The sequence below is a fragment of the Orussus abietinus genome, unplaced genomic scaffold, assembly GCF_000612105.2.
Source record: "Orussus abietinus isolate OABI.00-Male unplaced genomic scaffold, Oabi_2.0 scaffold283, whole genome shotgun sequence".
In the NCBI taxonomy this organism is placed as follows: Eukaryota; Metazoa; Arthropoda; class Insecta; order Hymenoptera; family Orussidae; genus Orussus; species Orussus abietinus.
In genome coordinates, this window is record NW_019394436.1 from 38,160 (window position 1) to 58,073 (window position 19,914).

General features: G+C 43.9%; 1 protein-coding gene across 6 annotated transcripts in view; it reads right to left on the bottom strand.

Moving 5' to 3' along the window:
• The window catches only part of LOC105702800 (serine/threonine-protein phosphatase 2B catalytic subunit alpha isoform), an 89,611-nt gene that overhangs the window by 36,863 nt on the left and 32,834 nt on the right, over window positions 1–19,914 (bottom strand). For all 6 annotated transcript variants that reach the window (XM_023432303.1, XM_012430654.2, XM_012430653.2 and 3 more), the window contains exons 6-8: window positions 15,112–15,223; window positions 9,439–9,584; window positions 45–184 (exon numbers count right to left, since the gene is read on the bottom strand). In XM_023432303.1, the coding sequence (XP_023288071.1) occupies window positions 45–184; window positions 9,439–9,584; window positions 15,112–15,223 (398 nt within the window). The remainder of the gene's footprint in view (window positions 1–44; window positions 185–9,438; window positions 9,585–15,111; window positions 15,224–19,914) is intronic.

Below are 19,914 nucleotides of genomic sequence, written 5' to 3' on the forward strand. Positions count from 1 at the left end.
TCCTGTACCTTCAATTACTATCAGGAAATTGTTCTACCACTTACCTGTAGAAATACGAACAACCCCGAACACTGTTGTGAGAAAAGTGCTCGGCATTCTTCTCGTTGCCAAAGTCCTCGAGGGGATCCGACCAGAGAAGATCGCACATAGGACCGAACGCCGGTGGCTCTTTGAACCTATCCAACTGAAACAGGCCAAGAAAAAGGAATTCTCTTGAGCACACTCGGAAGAGAAACGAGTAGAGTCTGCCGATATCACCGAACGACGATTGATCAGACGGTACACCGCGTAATTTCCCTCCATACGCAATCGCACCGTAAACAGCTGCCCTTTACGGAGTAATTGGTACTTGAAGCACCCTAGGGGGAGTCGGACTACATCATGGGATCACACGAGGATCTGGACTGACATATGTGTCGGATATGGGATCAACGAATATGACAATCATATGCCAGTCCAGAAATTAACACGCTGAGTGCCGGAACAGCTTATGAGTGCGCTATTTTAAACGCGGTACTTCAACGTGTTAATTCAACCAAAATCACTAAACGAAGTATCTATTGAAATAATTAAAGTAATTTAAACGGTTGTTACGTAGTATCGGAATAGTCGTCTATAACCCATTCGACTACTTTCGTAAGCCAAGAATGACGATGCTCATTGTCCACTTTTCTTTAGCCGATAATTGAATTTTAAATGACCCTTATCGGTGTACCGAGTGCTTGACGCTCTTCAACGAGAGATACTCGCCCTCTCTTTATCTGTGATATATCATATTATTTAACGTCGATTATCAAAATTACCAAACGAGAGATATTTTTTGCGAGTAAATTTTAAATAATTACAATCGTTGTCATGCCGATCTTACAACTTGAAGTCCATTATCTGATAGTTTCTCAACCGCGAATCTGATTGAGGGAAAAAATATGTCACGCTCTTCAGCAAAGGACTCTCCTCTCTCCCTCTCGAGGGAATGTACAATGAATCATATGAGAATAAACGGGGCACTTATTTTTATCTAGTAATCACTGCTAATATTACCAGCAAAAGGTATTTATTATAGGAAAATTTCAATAAACATACTTATTATAAAAGTAATTACGAACCTATTAGATACTCAAAATCCATTATTTGAGGCTCTCCACCGCTAGGTAGAAATTACTGCGACCAACTTCCATTTTTCTTTAGTCGATAAACAGATCCTAAACTGCAACCCTTATCGACGTAACGAGTACTTAACGCTCGTCAACGAGAGGTGCTCTCTCTCCCTCTCTCGAGGGAACGTACAAGGAGTCATATGAACGTAAACGTGGTATATACTTGCTCCGTCGATACGTCTAATGTCTATAATTACGTTAACGCACTCCTCGACGAGTCACGCTCGTCGTCATCGACGCCGTCGACGCATCGAGAACGTCTTCTGGCCCAAACGAGCCTCGAAGATGTTTCCGAGGAACTCCGCAGAAATTGGGAGAGCTTATGACGAACCTAATAATCGCGAACCCTAGGTTGGGAGACGCCATGATGAACCTCTCAGTGAACCCGGAAGAAAGACTACCGAAAAAGAACTAAACGACTAATTAAACAGCGGTACAATTAGGTTTACAATCCTGGTTTTACGAGGAAGAACCCTGCAGAGGGTGGTTAAAAAAAAATAACAGCCCTCTAACCCCAGGTGTTAAGTCCCATCTCTTCAACGTCAAACCGCGTTGGCCTAATCGAGATCAACAGTTTATCCGTCTAAATTCCGTGGAAATTATTTTCAAATGTAGAAGAGTAGATCGTATTTAGAAATGAGATTTTCATGATATCGGTACCCGTCGGTATGAGATGAGATCAGGAAAGGAAATATTGATAGAAGGTCCCTCTGGAAGTAGTTGCTCACTTCGATCCTTCCATCTCCATTTTTCTTTCCATTATTCGTGTATACATTAGACCGAGTATCTGGGAGGATTCCAAGCAAGATTCCATCTGTTTAACGGGGAAATCTGTCGGGAAAAATTTCGCTCGACTGTTAATTTAGAAATTGGTTTGTTAAGGAGAACCGCAACATTCAGAAGTAGGAGTTTCTGAGGCGCTCTTTCCAGAAGCGTGAATAACAAATACCCTTCAATATCATTGTTACACCCTGTCTTATTAATGTCAAACCGTGTTAACCCGTTCACGAGCAATTATTTATTTATCCAAAATCCATGTAAATTAATTTCAAATGTTGAAGATCGATACTTATTTAGTAGGTGGTTTTCATGAGATTGGTGCTATCGGTATGATATGAGATCAAGAAAGGAAATATATACGGAAGGCCCCTCTGAAAAAGGTTGCCCACGTCAATCCATTTTCTTTTCATTATTCGTGTATACATTGGACTTAGTAACTGGTAGGATTTCAAGCAAATTTTCATCTGTTTACCAAGTAAACCCGTCGGGAAGAGTTTCGTTCGACTATTAATTCAGAAATTGGCCTGCGAAGGAAAAGCGCGGAAATCTTGGGGAGTAGATTTCCGAATAGGTTTTCGTCTCTTCAGGGCGTAAGTCCGTCTCGGCGGAGCCCAGAGGGTTGAAGAAGAGTCGAAAGAAGCTGTCCTCCTCTCTTGGGAAATGTAATTTAACGTGGCATTCGTCTCATTTCCTTAATGGAATGTTTCCTGCGACACGGTGGCCGTCGCGTTTACATTTTCCCGTGTACCCTGAAAAGTATATCGTCCCTCATTTTCGAGGACCCCGGCAAGAAAAAGTTCTCCCCTCTCGAATCATTTCCTGACTTGACTTTTCGAACTTTCTACTTTTACCATTTCCGACCAAAATACCTACATCCGCCCTCGCGCTTTGCTTTCAGCTTTAAAATTCATTTTTTCCCCTGTAGTCTTGAAATGGCTAAAAGACGTTTTAACGCTAAAAGTGGGATATGAGGACGAGCCCTAGAAAACGAAAAATTATCAATATGCCTATTTTTAAAAAAATCCTGTTTTTTCGAAATTTTGTATACTCTGCAGTTTATCGTGCACAGTCACGGAGAGGAGGAAAGAGGAATGGAGGAAGAGAGGCGAGTGACCATCAAATTGGTTTCGGTCGACATAATTCCTGGCGGTCCCGGTAATGCAAGAGGACGGATTACGGTGAATTTGTGAAATGAAAATCTCGTTGGATGGCGTTAGCAAAGATCAGGCCAGCCCAAAATGGAGGATTAACGAAATACGATGCAATTTTCCTCCCGTTTTCCACGGTCGAACGTTATACATGACCAATGGCTTTTCACTGTTGCGAGTCGATCTACGTTGAAAAAAAAAAAAGAAAAAAGAGGGGGAATTAACGAGCACAACGAGGAGTACGTGTATTTGCACCATTTTTAGTGGCTTGCTGCCATTGGTTTACTCGACGTCCCGAATATAAAATCCTCTATCAATCGTGCAGAATCTTTATCAATTCCGACTGTGAAGAGGACCTAGATACAGAAGGTCTTTTTAGGTTACGTTAGGTTAACCCTTTGCATCCCAAAGACGTTTAAATACGTCCGACGTTTGGTCCAGATTGCTTGCACGCTTTGATAAATTTCGCCCATACGTTAAAAGGACTCCGTACTCAAAGGGTTAATCGAAAAGTAAGCGAGAGGAGGGATTCGCAAGTTTCTGGGGGAAAGGAGGTTTTTTCAGCTGTAAATCTCTGAAAACTGGCGAAATGGACCTAATTATCGAATATAAAAGTGCGAATCCAGGTGGAACCGGAAAAGGCCCCTGAAAAGGGAACGGAAGCGACCCCCTTATCGAAACAACCTTTCCAACAAACACCAGATATTTTATTCTTAACAAAGCAAACAAAATACGGACTGCCTATAAATAAATCGCAAAAAGTGTCCATTTAAGAACGGATCAAGTGCAGGATTTTCAAAGAACATCTATTCAACGCTCGAAAATAAACGTCTAGCCTCCGTGATGAAAATAAAGCCGACAGTTTTACTGGAAGAACCGACAATAAACATGGGAGTAGATGAAAGGGTGGAAAATAAAAGTTTCGTGGGCGAGACATTTCCAAGGTAGTTGAAACGGAGAAAGGGTTTAAGATATCCCGAGAGGGATGGTATGAGAGCTCGAGAGTTCGCGTTTTCTTCGGATTCAAGGGCGGAGCCTCGTGAAGGTGATGTCATAATCGTAGGAGGGCGAAGGTGGAGGAACGGAGGAATTGCTCTGGGAGCCCTGGTGCCTCTTTTCGTATTCATCCGGCACGGCAAGGGGTTGGTATAATTAAAGAAACAGAAAAAAAGGCAAAAAGAAAAGAGGAAAAATTCCTCCTCCAAGATGTGCCAAGAAAGGTTCCCTGGATCCTATTCTTCGAGTTTCCGTGAGATCGGGTTTCCGAGAGAGCGAAAAAGGATTTAGCGTTCCCGCCCAACAGCGGTCCAACTTTGAAGAGAGGTTGAAGTGAGCAGAATCGGACCGCCTGATACAGTTAAAGAAATAGAATTAAAAAAAAGAGGAAAAAATGCCTCATCCTAGGTGTGCCAAGAAAGATTCCCTGGATCCTATTCTTCGGGTTTCTATGAGGTAGAGAGTGGGAAAGAGCGCTTAATCTTCCTGCCGAAGAGAGGTCGAAAAGAGCGGAATCGGACCCGGGCTCACGAAAGTTACGGGCCGATTTTGAGCTCGCGACCTCTGCTCGCTCATTTGGTATTCATATCGGCTGGTCAGGCTGGTAAAACCTGCCCTTACCCAGCCTCTATGGAATAATACATGGGCCCAGACAGCGCGAACCTCCTGAAGAAGCGACTTCGGTGCCTCATGTATATTGTATACTCGAGGAGCCTCCTCCTTTCTCGTCTCTCTCTTCCCTTGGGTCCCTCCATCTGTCCGTCTCTCTCCGTCATCTGGTGAAAAGAAGCTGCTCGAGAAAAAGTGGGAGTCCCTCGAGATCTCGACAGAGGTCCCGAGGGACTGCGGCCTCCCTGGACCCATGCAAAAGTGAACGATGAATGTCCTTCTCCATCCAGGAACATAAAAAAATCGCTAAAAATAAACCTCGGCATCTCCGGCATAATCCCGAGTCGATCTTCAGGGCCCATTCTGATGAATCACCCAAAATGGAAGGTTTATACATGTATATAATTTTTTTTTTATACGAATTTTTCTCGACAGTTACGTACATCTTTAAGGTCTGTCGACTCGGCAATAATTGCACAAGTAGTGCAGAATAACTTATTTACCTTTTAACCAATTTCAATGAAATTTTAAATAGAGCACATTAACGTCATAAGATTATTTCCTGAAAAACATGACATGACATCACTTTGAATATGCGGACTAAATTCATTAATTTTTGTTCTACTTAATAAACATCGACTATCCGCCTGTTTTCCTGCCGGTAGATATTTGGCTCCAAAACTTTCTACAAAATTATCTTAACGCGACAATTTTCGGTTCCCTCGATTCCTTGGGCAATTCCGATACTGATGGGACACTCAAAACTAATGCGACATCATATCAAAAGAATAACATTTTTTTTTTTCATAAAGAAAATCTTACAACGTCCCTCTGCTATTTTTAAGATTTCATCAAAATTAGTTAAAAAACAAAAAGATTATTCCAGTTTCAAAAAAAGGAATCTTAAAAGGGACACCCCTGATACCTATGCCTCACTCTAGATTACATCCCCGAGGTGGTTCCACGATAAAGGCGCCCCATAATCAAGGATAATCAACGGGCTGGGAGGAAACCCTGTCCAAAAAGTCGCCGTTCCGTTTAATCCGAGCACGACAGGGTTCCCTGTCAAGCCTAAAGGGTTAGGTGGTCAGTTTTGGTCCACTCGTGCGCGAAATCCGGATAGGCCGATCGATCGATCGGTCGATCGCTCCAGAGGGTCGAGCAGCTATCGAAGTCGAGGCAAACCGAGGCAGAGGCGGACCAGGGAGCTCGACGTGCTGCCACCTGCTGTATCGATCGTCCACCTACGCCGTGGTTCACCTCGTACGTACACGTCTGTGTACGAGACGTGTACGCAGACGTATCGGCACCGTACACGGGACCTCACCGATGCACCTGTACCCATCCCACACGCCACGGGGTGGATCCGCCCCGAGAGTGTGCGGAACCTCCACCTCGACGCGTGCTCGCAATCCGATCGTCCACCTTGGTTATTTTCGTAGGTCATGGACTGATCCGGAATCCGGTCTGCTATTTCGCGTCGGAGAGGTCGAGGCGCAGCCGGGGTGGGATGGGAATAGGGAATTGGAGATTATATTAATAGAATCGCGCCACTGGGACGTGGCAATGGAAGCTGGGATGAGGTTCTCAGGATTTGTCCAAGATTCTCCGATTCGCGGTGGACTTGGACGCGTCGGCCTTATTTCTCCCGTTGGAGAGTTCAAGGTGCAGCGCGATAGGCAAGGACGAGAAATCCGAGAATGTTAATGAAAGATCGGGACGAGCGAAGGAATCGGGGCAACTGGAGCACTCTCACCTGGTCTTGCTCCATGATACTTGAAAGGCGCCGAGAAAAAATCTGGGGAAGTCGGGGAAAAAAAAATCGAGGAGTGCACGTCAGGTGTTTTGACTGTGAAATTTCTAAGAGAATCATTAAATGTTATCAATCGTTATTGACGATTCTTTCACGAGATGGCGTTACGCGTTCGGTACTGGTTCTTTTCGGCGCGATTAATTTTCTTTTCATTTATATTGTTTTTCATTCGAACTTTCAATGTCAAAAATTTATACTGGGAATAACGCGCGAAAGCTGAGGAAATTGTTTACGTAGATTTTCTCAACGCTAACCCACGGAGCTGAATATAAATAGTGAAGAATTGTAAAATTACAATTTACACAGTGTTAATATTAAAACACAGAGATGAATGAATATAGTAATTAACTGTAAACGAAAAGCATGTCACTTTTCGAAACGGGGCCCTTTACAATATGCAAAATTGTACGTATTATCGTTCTCATACTTCGACCGCTCTATCCTGCCATAAAAGGGGAGGACTTTTATCCATCTACCTCCTTCTACGGATGGAAAGCGTTACAGGGTTCCTTTTGAACCCACGTCGATGAATCGGGGCAAGGAGAGCATTATCGGAGGGATTTTGATCCGATTTTTCGGTGGAGATTCCGGGGTGCTCTTGCGTGTATTGTTTAAGGAAGGGGAGATAATAGATCCCGTTTGTGCCGGCCGACCTACGAGGTCCTGACTCTCGTCCTTCGGGGCACCTCCAGAGAAGGTGCGAAAGATCCTTTGAGAAGCAGCGAGCGTGAAATGCGGCGGTGCGGCCCGCCGCTCTTCCGCGGGGACACCGCCCCCCTGCCCCCGGTTTTTCACCCCCTCGGACGTCCGCAAATATGCTGGAATCTCTCGGGGACTTTATATACACCTATATATACGTCGACAAGGGTTTGCTCATCTTATTTCACCGTGCCCGAGCGCCCCCGGATGCGCCCGAATTTCCGAAATCCGCCCCTCTTCCATCTTCCAATTTTCTTTCATCGACAACCCCATCGGAGAAACGGGGTGGCGGAGGATCCGAGAATATTGGAGAACGCTACCCCGCCGATCGAATAAATTCCGTTTCTCGGTTCTCCTTCAGCCCCAACGATGCTAGAAAAATGGAACGGTCGAAAATACCGGCGAACGTCGATATCGAAAATGAATATTGATAACGTTGCCGCGACGATTGATTAAATTCCAGAAATACGGGATTCCTTTCATAAATTCTACATTTTCTTCCGTCTGTATTGATTGAAGAGACACTCTATAGGGTATGAGAGTGGATTAAGATTCAACTCCGGGTCTCACTTCGTAGACGGTTTCGTTTGTTGGAAATGTATGCGTTTATTTACTCCCGTGTAATTGAAAGCTAGGAATACGTTGGAAATTTTGGTTCGGTCCTAATCCGTGGCTGCGAAAATGGGGGAAACCGAGAGAACCGGCGAAACAGTTGGGTCGAGTAAGGAAATTAAACCGTGCGACAAAATGTCCCGTGTAAACCGAGCTAACTCGTTAATGAGTTTAAACAATTGCTGATGCCGCATGTACGTTGCTTGCTCTGTCGAGGGGCGCTCGAATAGGCACTAAAATGATGCGCAGTAATGAATTCAATTTTTACACGTTGACCTAATTTATACTAAATTGTCCGAATAACGGCTTACTGAATATTTTGTATAATTCTTCGAACATTTTTTCCCTTTTCTCCGCCGACACAATAATCACGAAATCCCGTAAAATCTCGGAAACTGTAAAAGGGCTTAAAGGAAAAATTCGCCCGCACGTATTGGCGTATCGATTTCCTATCGGCTATCGGGGTTGGAATTTCCTCCATCCCCGTCCCATTCACCTGCTCCTTTTTTAATTATCCCAGTAAACCGTTGATCAATTGTGTACGGACACCGGGTTATAGCAAAACCATTATCCTAATCGTTCTGTCGAAAGAAAGGCGACCGAACTTGCGCGAGCGGGTATCGATAGTTACTGGCGTATCGATCACCTCCCGACCGCGACTTTTTACACCTCCCTAGGCATTCATCGAGTTGCACCTTTAAACGTTTTTTGAAATTCAAGGCATTCGAGGAAACCGCGACTGAACGTTTACTTTTCTCCTAAATTCCTTCTATGGACGATCGGGACGTATTAATATATCTCAAGGCGCTGAGTGATCATGTTTCGTTTTACTTTTTGGTATAAGAGCGTCCTTTGAAGAAGGTAACATTTGCAGTTCCACGCAATCATAAAACTGTCATCGCCGTCTAATTACAGTAGATGGGCCCGTCATTCTTTCGTAGAAAAAAGCATTGCGACCCTTCCGGTAGAAACCGATGCGGTGGGCGGTGGGTGGTGGGTGGTGGGTTGGTGGTTGTTGCGACGGTGTCAACTCCCAGTCGCGAAGAGGAGCAGCAAGGGGGTGATTCAAGTTCTGAGCACGATGAAATAAAAGCGCCAGACCGCAGCATCTGGACCAGATTTCTCGTGGGGATCAAGGTTAACCTCTCATCCACTCCCTCTGCCCACCCTGTTGTCTCCCAGAACGTCCAGATGAATTTCTCAAAAACGGTCCTCGGGAAATTCGTTCCTTTCGCGACCCCGTACCGCGTACCTTATAATTCCCCGTTAAACGATTGCCAAGCTTCAATTAAAATTAAAAATCTCTCTACACTTCGCCGTTCAAGTAAAAAAACTCGATTGATCGCGCACCTGGCAATTTGGCGCGGAACACTGTCGAGTATTTTAATTTCACCGTACACGCCACAAAGTCAGGAGGAACATGGTTAGAAGTTAACTGAACTAATAAACAATCCCTACAAAAAAATGTTTAAAATGATATAATCAACATAATTCTCCACTTCTGTTTAAGAGAGTCCATCGATGAACCTTTCCGAGTAAGAGGGTGGTTTTACAAATCAACCGGGGTCTTAACAAGCTTAAAGCAGTTTTTTTTATCCATGTGATACCGATCTGTCGGACTTACCTTGCGTATGTCTTCGAGATTGTGGATTTCCGGAGACAGGCCACCGTGCACGCAGAGGAACTGTTGGTTCATGAGCGCTGCAAGGGGCAGGCAATCGAAGGCGTCCATACACGCGTCGTACACCTTCTCCGAGTATTTTATTTTGCCTGGAAAATCAAAACAACATGTCATTAACGGGATTGCAGAGCATTACTCATCCCGCAGATCGGAAAGATCGGCTCTACGCGTCATTTCTCCAGACTCTCTCAAGTCATAAATACCAAGTATACATTGAAAGTATCCCTTTGTTTAATTTATGGAAGCAAACATCGAGCGTGTAACAATGCCCCAGATAATCAGCTACGCAGGAATGAGAATAATTTTTCACGTGGCCATGCTGATTCATGCATCCATTTCGCCCAACGATATTCGTACATTTTCTTTGAGCGACTCATCCCGTCCGAGAAGTCTGATATCTCGTTTAGTCCACGAGCCCGAGATCCGTGTACAATATTCTTTTCTGTATAGATCGACGTGGAGTCGGGACGAAAGGCCTCCATTTCTCGAATAGGAGGGAAAGACGGAGAATTCGAAATGGGCGAGGTCATCTCCCCGAAGATGAAGGGCCCCTTAGACGCTCCCGGCGGATCCCCTTCTCAATAAAGATGAGCATAACTCAAAATTGATAAAACTCCAAATCGCGACCCTCGGTAAAGACCTCGATGGCGAGAATCTGAATGAGAATCCATTTTCGAGCACGCAGTACGTTTCATTTTCAATCGAAGCCTTCGATTCCTCACTGCAATCGATTAGACAATATCCTTCATCGTATAAATCAGGAAGCGATGAAGATGGAAAATCTCCATTTTCCGCAGAAGTGAAAAATGAAGAATTCATCATCTTCCCGAAGATTTTGCATCCATTCGAAGTCCTCGATTTCTCACTTTAATCAACTAGGCGATATCCTTCGCTGTATATAAATCAGATAGTGGTTAAGATGGAAAGCTTCCATTCTCCGTGAGACAAAAAAGTGAAGGATTCGGAACGGACGAGAGCATCCTCCAGAAGACGAAGGGTCCCCTTGACGTTCCTGAAGGATTTGTTGTCAATAAGGATAGGGTGGTCCCGAGGATAGCCACCCTCTGTTCTTCCTTGGCGTCCTCGGGAGCGGACAAATTGACTCGTTGAGCTGCCACCGGGCTGTCAAGCAAGACCGAGAGGATGAATTCATCCGACGTGCCCAATTCGAGTTGCAAGACCACGAAGCAATAAATCTCGAATAGTAACCAACGGATCGACTCGAAGGCAGCCACCGGAACGTCACGGGAAAGTTCCCGCCAATGAATTTCTCCAAAGTCGGACGTTTGCTTTTGTTGAATCACCTGATTGGAGTGATGCAGCTCGAAGCGCATTTAAGCAACATTTAGCCATGGACGCTTTCTCGAAAAAGTGTCCTGCACGTGGTCAAAAAATAGTTAAAGAAAAGACTTGGGATTTATGACCTGACCAGAGACGTTTTCAAGTGGTCACTTCAGGATCTGCCATGGGGACGCACTTCCAGGGGATATTGTATGGCTAACAGACACCGCGGACTTTCTTCAGGATTCGAAGAAGTCTGGGTCGTCTTAGAGAAGCGAACGTTTTAGATGTGCTAACAGAAAATCATCCAATCAGGATTCAGTATTCTAAGTGCATCCTTTCCTAGGTCCCGACCGAGGAAAGGGAAGAAAGTACATCAAGAATGCAAGTTTCCATTTATTTTTAAGATTAGACTCAGCTAGGACTTCGAACAATTCGGATGGTTATCTCCGCACTGGGACTTAGTGCGTAATCCTGACGCGCGATTCTACCGCTAATTAACATCAACAAATTGTATTCTCATTCCATCATTTTACGAGTATGTAAAATTGTTATTGTCGTTTTATTTAAATTTCTGCGTGGGGCAAATTCTCGAACTCTGAATTTACCCGCCAGAAACTCATCTCAGCGCTCATTCTCAAAGAGCGCACATAGCTTTCTTAGATAAATAAAAAGTAAAAAAATAAAAAGAATCTCCTTCCTCCCTAACGATTAATAAAATAAAAAATAAAAAGCCAAACCATCCGAAGAAAGCAAATCTTCAGGTGATATCCATCTACCCTTTTACGATATAAAGGAGATTATCAATACATCATTGGCCCTGCTCTTCACCTAATCTGGTGTTATCGTTCCCCACTAGCGATTATCAAAGAAACGTCTTCCTATACAACCAGGTTACGATTTCACTGTAAACGTCAACCTCGAAATTCAAAGGGGGGATTTTTTGCAATGATTAAAAATCCGCCCACTGGACCGCGATTCTCGCAACAAAGAGGAGCAAGAAAGATGCATCTCGCATTGTTTCCATTCCGAAGGCCGCACTCGGGATTCGAAGCCTCGATGATGGACTCGAAGAGAGCGAGGGGTCGATTAGAATCGATACTTAGCGTCGATTCTGGATAGAGTCCACCCCCGGGAGGGAATCCTCCATAGTTCCCAGCTCAATGCAGCTGGTACCAGATGGAAAAAATACGCATCGAATGCTGGGATAGGGAAGGGAAAATGGACCAAGGTGGCCGCGCGCGCTCGCGTTTGTTATTTCGCGGTGGAATCAACGCGATCTTTTTACGGCCGGTAAAGGCGTCGGGTAAACGGGCGTCGCGGCGTCGGGGCGTCGATGAATGCATCGTCAAATCACCGGTGGAAAGTGCGACGAGCATCGTCTCTCGCGCCTCGTTACTCCCCGACGTCGGGACGCACGATGGATCAAAGTGTCGCCCCAAACAGCCGCCGTTTGTGCGAGTGAATTATGCGCGACTCCGACTCTCGTCTAGGTATCTCCCCGCGAAATCGATTATCCCCAGGTAAAAAATAAATACACCCGAAATAGCAAAAAACAACAGATACCCAAAATGCAATACCCATCCCTTACCTCGGGACAGATTCTCTACAGTGGTAAGAAGAAATTCAATTCCTTCCAAGGAATATCAATCGATTTAAGTAAATTAATAGGTCGTGAAATGCATTTTAATCGTAATGAGTTTAAAAGCAGATGAAGAGCTACATAGAATATTTGCTTACCGTCTTGTTTAATGTTCTAAGAAGAATTTAAGATAAACGAAGTTTTAAATTATTTCACAATATGGCGGACTTGGAGAGGCGAGAAATTTCTTATTCTTTTTGATGGTATACATGGTTCCAGGAGAACGACTGATTTGAAATAGGAAGTTAAGGTGATTTTAAGAACCAGAACAAATTATTTATGAACCGATAACACGGATTTTTGATAAAAATTCTTGTTCGCGAGATATGAACAATTGGAGCACAAGAAGCAATGGAAAGGGGATTTCTATAGGCTTTTTCTTACAAGAGCTTATGAGCTTTGATTTTATCCAAAGACAATGCCATCGGTTCTTAAATAATCTTTTCTAGTTTCTATCACCACTTCAACTTTCCATTTCACACTGATCGATCAACGAGACACGTTCGCGATTTTGAAACACTTTAACACTCTGTTCATCTTAAGTTCTCCGTAAAATATCAAATAAAGCCGCCCCTTGAACAAATATTTCCTACACCATTTCCTTTTCTTTTAAATTCACTTCGATTGAAACGCATTTTACAGCCTATCAATCCCCTTAACCGCCGCAAACCTAGGAGAAATTTAACCGGTATAAAATAAATATTAAAATAAACAATGAGCGTGGGTTTACGAGGAACAGTTGTCCAACCTCGAGACAAATTATCGTCATCGGTAAAAAAAGAATTCCGTCTTCTCCGAAAAGAACATCAATCGATTTAATTATTTTAACCGTGGCGGAGAATGCAAGTTTAATCGACAGAAAATAAATAGTAAGGGAAACGATATAAATATAACATAAATAGAAAAATAAATTACAAGCCTGTAGACGTGGAGACAAGTGCAGTGTAAATAAAAAGTGACCACGTGGCCGGGTATCTGTAGACATGACGTTCCCGCAAGCCGCCGTAAGACCGCGGGGTGGTGCATATATGTATGTATAATAATATATACCGAAGGGGTACCGCAACATTATCCGGTCCCATGTGAATACGCGTATGTAGGGCATACGTGCACGCACGCTTACGCACCGAGTGTCCCAAGATCGGCGCGATAACTGACCGTATAACGGCACGACGAGCGGCCTTGCACGCGCCGCGTTTATTTACGTGCTATATACCGTGCCGAATATATTATGCGCTCGTAAAAGCCGCGACCGCGGCTCCGAGATATTGCGGAGCTGCGATACACCCTGGGAGATTTACGGGCAGGAGATGCGTAAGCAAATGCGTGCGCCGGAATCGGTTCGCATGTCCAATCCCCGGAAAACGACCAATAAGTTCGTCTTAGATCTCTGTACCGTTCTGATAAAGGATAGTAAGTCCACTTTTGGAAACATTCAGAGAACTTTTGCCGCGAAACGAAATGAAAATCTAAGTACGAAATAAAAATTAAATCTCTATGCAGACTAAAGCTGAGCTTAAAACTATTTACCTCTACGGTACAGATATAACTATTGGTTTATTTATCGTTGGATTAAGGTGAAGTGAAACACGTCGAGGAACTTGATCGACGACGATAAAGAAGGTTTTTCTAAATGCCTACGTTGCCGACGTTCGTTTGTATATTGACAGCTGTGTTGAATTATATTGGATATTGTACCAAATGGCATACTCCACCTGTCGTTTTCGTACAATAAATATCAAGAAATCGAAGTAAAATTCCAGAAATCCTCTGGATTCATGCTTTCTGGGGCCCTAATTGACTGCAGAGGGACCCCCTGCGCCATCTGTGATTTCCAGGTCAATTAAATTTTCACTCCCAGACTCCGTATTACCATCGTTTTAGCATAGAAGCGCATACAACTCTTTTTTTGCCTTTATCCCGTTCAAATGCGAGTTTATCGACTACCAGAGTGTTCTAGTTGTCGTAAAATTGTCCTGACCCTTTCGTTTCTCATATCAGAGCCTTCGATAATTGTATTTGAATGTGTCAGGACAATTCTTAGATGATCAGAAGGGATGTGTCAAAGTTTCGGGCAGTTTGGTCTAACACGCTTAAAAAAAAGTGTTGTATTCGAATTGACTGATTTGAAGGGGGTTTCACTTCACCTTAAATCACGTGGGAAAAAGACATAATTGTCTTTCATACCGTATAAGGGATTGCATAGTTTTATGACAAATTTAGAAAATCGTATGCGTGCCAAAACGTCCAGGACGAATTGGGAAGTTGCATTTTCTAAAAATACCCATCAACTTCGTCTGCGATTTATTTATATGCTTGTTGTGTGATTAACGATGCGTTAAAAAAGGATAGGATGTATTTATGCTGTTACTACATAGGAAGCAGAGGGTCAAATTAGATTACACGATAAATTGAATGAATTAAAGCATAAAGGCTGTAGATGAAAACTTATAATAAAACGGAGTATGTGTGGGAATGAAATCTCTGGAATGTATTGAACGTCTCTAATCGATGAACTTAGCGAAAGTTGATATAAAAAAAGCTCTGTCTCGTCTCCTTTCGTAAGCAAAGGAGCAAACTAACATAAGTGAATTAACGAAACGCGACAAACGTTCCACGCAAATGACGCATCAGATTGAGAAAGAACTAGTAAAGCTTGATTGAATTAAATTACTTCATGCGATTGTACTTACACTCCTGCTTAAACGTGAAGTATTCCGTGAGATGTCGACACTCGTGGTTACCTCTGAGGAGGAAGAGCGTCGTTGGATGGCACAGTTTCAATGCCCACAGGTACAGTACGCACTGGAACAATACGAAATTACTCCACTAAAGATTGCGTGCCAAGTTATGAGATGCAATAACCTCGACTATTACGTGTTTTCTTAAGAATAAAGTATATCGCGATATATACAAGGCAGACCTCTGTCTCGGAAATCTCTGTCTCGTCATTAAGAAACTCGACAGCGTTTCGAGCCAAATACATTTAAGCGAGAAACCCAAAGAGTATCGAAATGTATTTTCACTTTCCGTCGAACAATGTTTCGAACCCTAAATTTTAATTGTAATTCCTCCTCTCAGATCCCTCTCCTGGAACTATTTTTATTTTTAATTTTCAATCAATATCGAATCATATTTCCGTGAATGTTGTTGAATCGTATTTAGTTCCTTAAGGGGCTGGTTTCTTTAAATTTTGCGAAACGTGTCTTCATTGCCAAATCATTATTCCAATTATCTACCCGCTGTTCAAATTCTGTTCATAGGATTTCTTTTTTATTATAAATTCATAATACAATCTACCCACACATGATTATCCACGTTGTCATTTCTCACGTCTTACTTTCGTAGTTGAAGTTTCCGTCAACAAGCGTAATTGGTGGAGATTTTTCATATCAAGGGTGTCTTTTCAGTTTACTTATAACATCCCATTTCGACCCTTTTAACCCACCCCCAGCAACCACTCTCTTCTTAACTACCCGATGCACTTTGCTGCAAAGATACTTCTGGCAAGATGCAATCCAATAACACCCGCTATTCTACCCACTCTTCTTAATAATACGTATATAATAAATATATACATAAAAGAGATCCTCTCTATCACCGCTTAAAAACTCCTCGTCGCATTTATCACCATCCTACATGTTACATCTTATCTCAACCCTTTTAACCTCCTACCTCCCAACTCTTTCCCAACCCCCTTGGCACTTCGCTGCAAAGATGCCCTCGGCAAAATGCGATGCAACAACACCAACTATTTCACCCTCCTCTCTCTCCCTTCTTGATAATAAAATATAATACACTACACAAGAGACCCCTACTAACCTAACTTAAACCCCCCTCCATTATTAACGCGCCCCATTTATTAGCATTACATGTAACATCCCCCCTAGACCCTTTCAACCCCCTAGCGGCCACTCCCATTCTTAATTCCCTGCTGCACTTAGATGCTCCTAGCCCCATGCAATCTAATAACCCCGACTATTCCACCCTTTTCCTAATAACAAAACGTAATGAAACAGGACGAAACAACTCGCTCTATCCTTATCAAAGAACCCCTCGGCTCATCCATCATCATTACATATTACATCCTATCCGGACCCTTTTAACCCACCCCTGGCCCTTCTTTATCCGCCTGCTGCACCGCCGTAAAGATGATCCTGGCAAGATGCACCGCGTGTTCTTTCCTCCCCTCCGCGTTTCGGATGGCGACGCGTCGCTATATTTCAGGAGTCGCGACCCAAGAGGATTTCCAAGACGCGAAGAAAAATCCTCACTAGAGGATTTCCCTCCACGGGGAGCGTCCATTAATCCATCCGCCTGGGGTTCTTGGACGGCGCGTCGCGTCGTCGGAGCACAGGTCGAAAACTTTTACCTCGTATAAATCTCGGGAACGCACGTGAGGATTTGGAGTATAATCCGAGATTTTTAAATAAGAATTTAAGATAAGAATATATTAACTTCAGGGTGCACTTATGCCCGTTTATGTAGGGTCGAGGTCCAGACGCGACAAACCTTCGAAACCGCAACTTTCAGGTCTTACCCTTCATCCCCGACCCTAGGAATAATTATGTCTAAATTATTAACATTCATCGTAGGAGCAAATTTTACGCGATTAAGATTCTACTCTTTGCGACGATAATAATGGAACGACCTTATATTTCTAATACGTTGTAAATTACAGGACCGAAAGATCAAGATCACCGGTACCGATTTTCATCTTCTCCGTAATTCTCGAAAGACTAATAACTTAATGATTTTCAGGCTTAAGATGACACGAATGTGGCGTCTAAGAGGTCAATGATTTCAGAAACTTTTTTTCGAATTGGACGAACCAAATCGTTTGAAATTTTACCTAAACGATCGGAACAATAGAGCGGCGAACAATGCCGGGTTTGAATTATACTCTCGTGCTATTCTCTAATGACTATTAACTTGACGATTTTTAGGTTTAAACCGAAACGAAAATGGCGTCTAAGAGGTGAATCATTTAAGAAACCTCTCTCCGAACTGAGCGAACCAAATCGTTTGAAATTTGACCTAAACGATCGGAACAATACATGACAGAAATTCAGCCGAGGTCGATAGTTTCGACTCGAGAGGGCATCCTTATATCGAGGCGACCTCAGGAGGAGTCGCGGCCGTGAACAATGTCGGGCTCGAATTAAACCCTCGTGTCATGCGGCGCGTTTCGAAAGCGAGCGAGAGACCTCCAGCCGAGCGGCCCGGGGCTTCCGGGCCCGGTTATTACCGCAATAATACCGCGCTTTTGGACCGGGCCTCGCGCGGTCCTCGCGGTGCACTCGGTGCCCACGCGAGCGCGGGTGGCAGCCGGGCTCGCATTAAACGACGGCTCTCGTTCTAAATTGAACGAGCCGCCGGCTAATTTATCGCTTGGCACCGGCGACCGCCTCGGTATTACTCATTCTTTGCGGTATTGCCGAAATTCCGGGCTAGGCTTTGCTAGAGGACCGCGACGCGCGATGTCTGGTCGCTTGGGATTTATTCAAATTTCATTATTAATTACGTGTTGCGGACAGGACACCCGAGTTTGCAACATACCGTCGAGTAAATATACATTGCGAGCCGTCGGATAAATATACGGACATGGACGGTCTACCCTGTACCTTATTGGACGTTCGGGGTGAAACAAAATTGAAAGCCAACGAGAACGTTTAACGAAAAGGCTCGTTTTTAGTTTACTTATCGCGCAGCTGAGCTACACTTTTTTTATGCCGGTGTCGCGCGAGCGTTATGCAACTGCACGGCAACATAGTTTCGGTGCTGGCGGTGTATACGTATTTTGTGCATTTTGTTCCTCCCTGGCAACGCTACCCTCCCGGACGGACGCGCGAACTTTTATAAATATTTGCCAAAAATAAAAAATGAGAGTATTTTTTTTATTTCGCGGCTGTTTTCACTAGTTAACGTTTAAGCGTTTTTAATTCGGGGTTTTCACCGTCGGTTGAAGAGTTTAAAAGAATTCAGGATTACTTGCAAGCATTTGTGTTGGTTGTTCACGGGCGCTGCCATATTGTACTCGTTCCGCTTGCTTTTTTGACAAATCTAGGGTTATAGCCGTACGCCATTGATTCAACCCTGCCAAACCGAATAGGATACTCTGGCTGAGTAATACTAAACCGACCAGTCGAACACAGTTGGTGGTAACATCCCCTACACCGATGGTGCATCGGATGACCACCTGGAAACGCCATGATTGTCCCTTCCTAATCTTGATAGGAGGAAAGAATCCCATCCCATGAATTCTATTGTTAAACCGTTTGAAAACGATCATACCGTTTCTCCGATATCCATTATACTCGGGGATAGTGCGAAAAGTATCAAGGTTTTCTTAGGTGGAAATGTGTTTACCGGCCATCCTTATATTAATTAGATAGAGATATAGTAAATTGCCCTGGCAATTAGAGACGCGTCCTTATTAAGGGCAACGTAACATCCGAAGAAGAAACGATCTTTGCGCGAGGAATAACTGGGAGTTCCTTCTTTTGTTCCTCGTTCCCGGGGACAGGAAAGAGTCTGAAGAGGGAACCTATCCAAGTCCGTGTTTCCTCTAAGCCAATAGCAACGCGGGATTTATTAAGAGAAGCTCGACCCGAGAGAGGAGGTCAGCGTTTTCTCCGAGCTTTTCCGATGGTGCGTTTCCCGTTTCCCCTGCAACCGGTAGGCGGAAAGCAGTCCGTTATCCTTGTTAAAGATAAAGATCTGATAAAGCATATATCAACTGCGGCTTTAGCTTCTCGATACACAATTCCTAAGTAAACCCATATAACTTTTCCAAACGCAATCTTACCCCCGAGCTGTTAAAAATCCTCTTCGAATACTTCCTCGAGCCAACTTTAAGGACCAAAATCGAAAAAGATGAAATCCTCGGACACCCTCGAAGCCGACCGAGTATACGTGCGCATCCGTGATGCACCCTATACGCTTTTACAACATCAAACACGCATTTATTTCCCGCGTAACACCTGCCACCCTCGTTTCAGCGAGGACCTTCGATTTCCCGAGGAAAGGTAAAACAAAATCGATACTAATACTCGCTCTCGATACTTCCACATGATAGCGCACTATCTCATACGCCCCGTACAGGTATATTTGTTTAAGCACGCTATTTATTTATACGTAACGTTCGACGTAAATATTTAAACTAGAACGAGCGATATTCCGTGGTTATTTACGAAAAAAAGGCGAGAGGAATGCGCTCGGAGAGGCATGCTGCCTTCCTTTAAATTCTTTTTTACGGCATCGCGTATGTACCTATTATCCGCACGGCATACCGTACACACCTGTAAACGAGGATATACGATTTCCCGGCGAAAACGGAAAAATCGATGGAAACATGCATGGAGAGGTCGGCCACGTGTCTTGCGTTCGACGCCCACGCGCACCCTATGCACCGTATACACCCCGTGCACCCTATGCACTCTATGCACCCTATGTATGTACCCTATGCAGTCTCCACGCCCTAAGAACCCTATGCA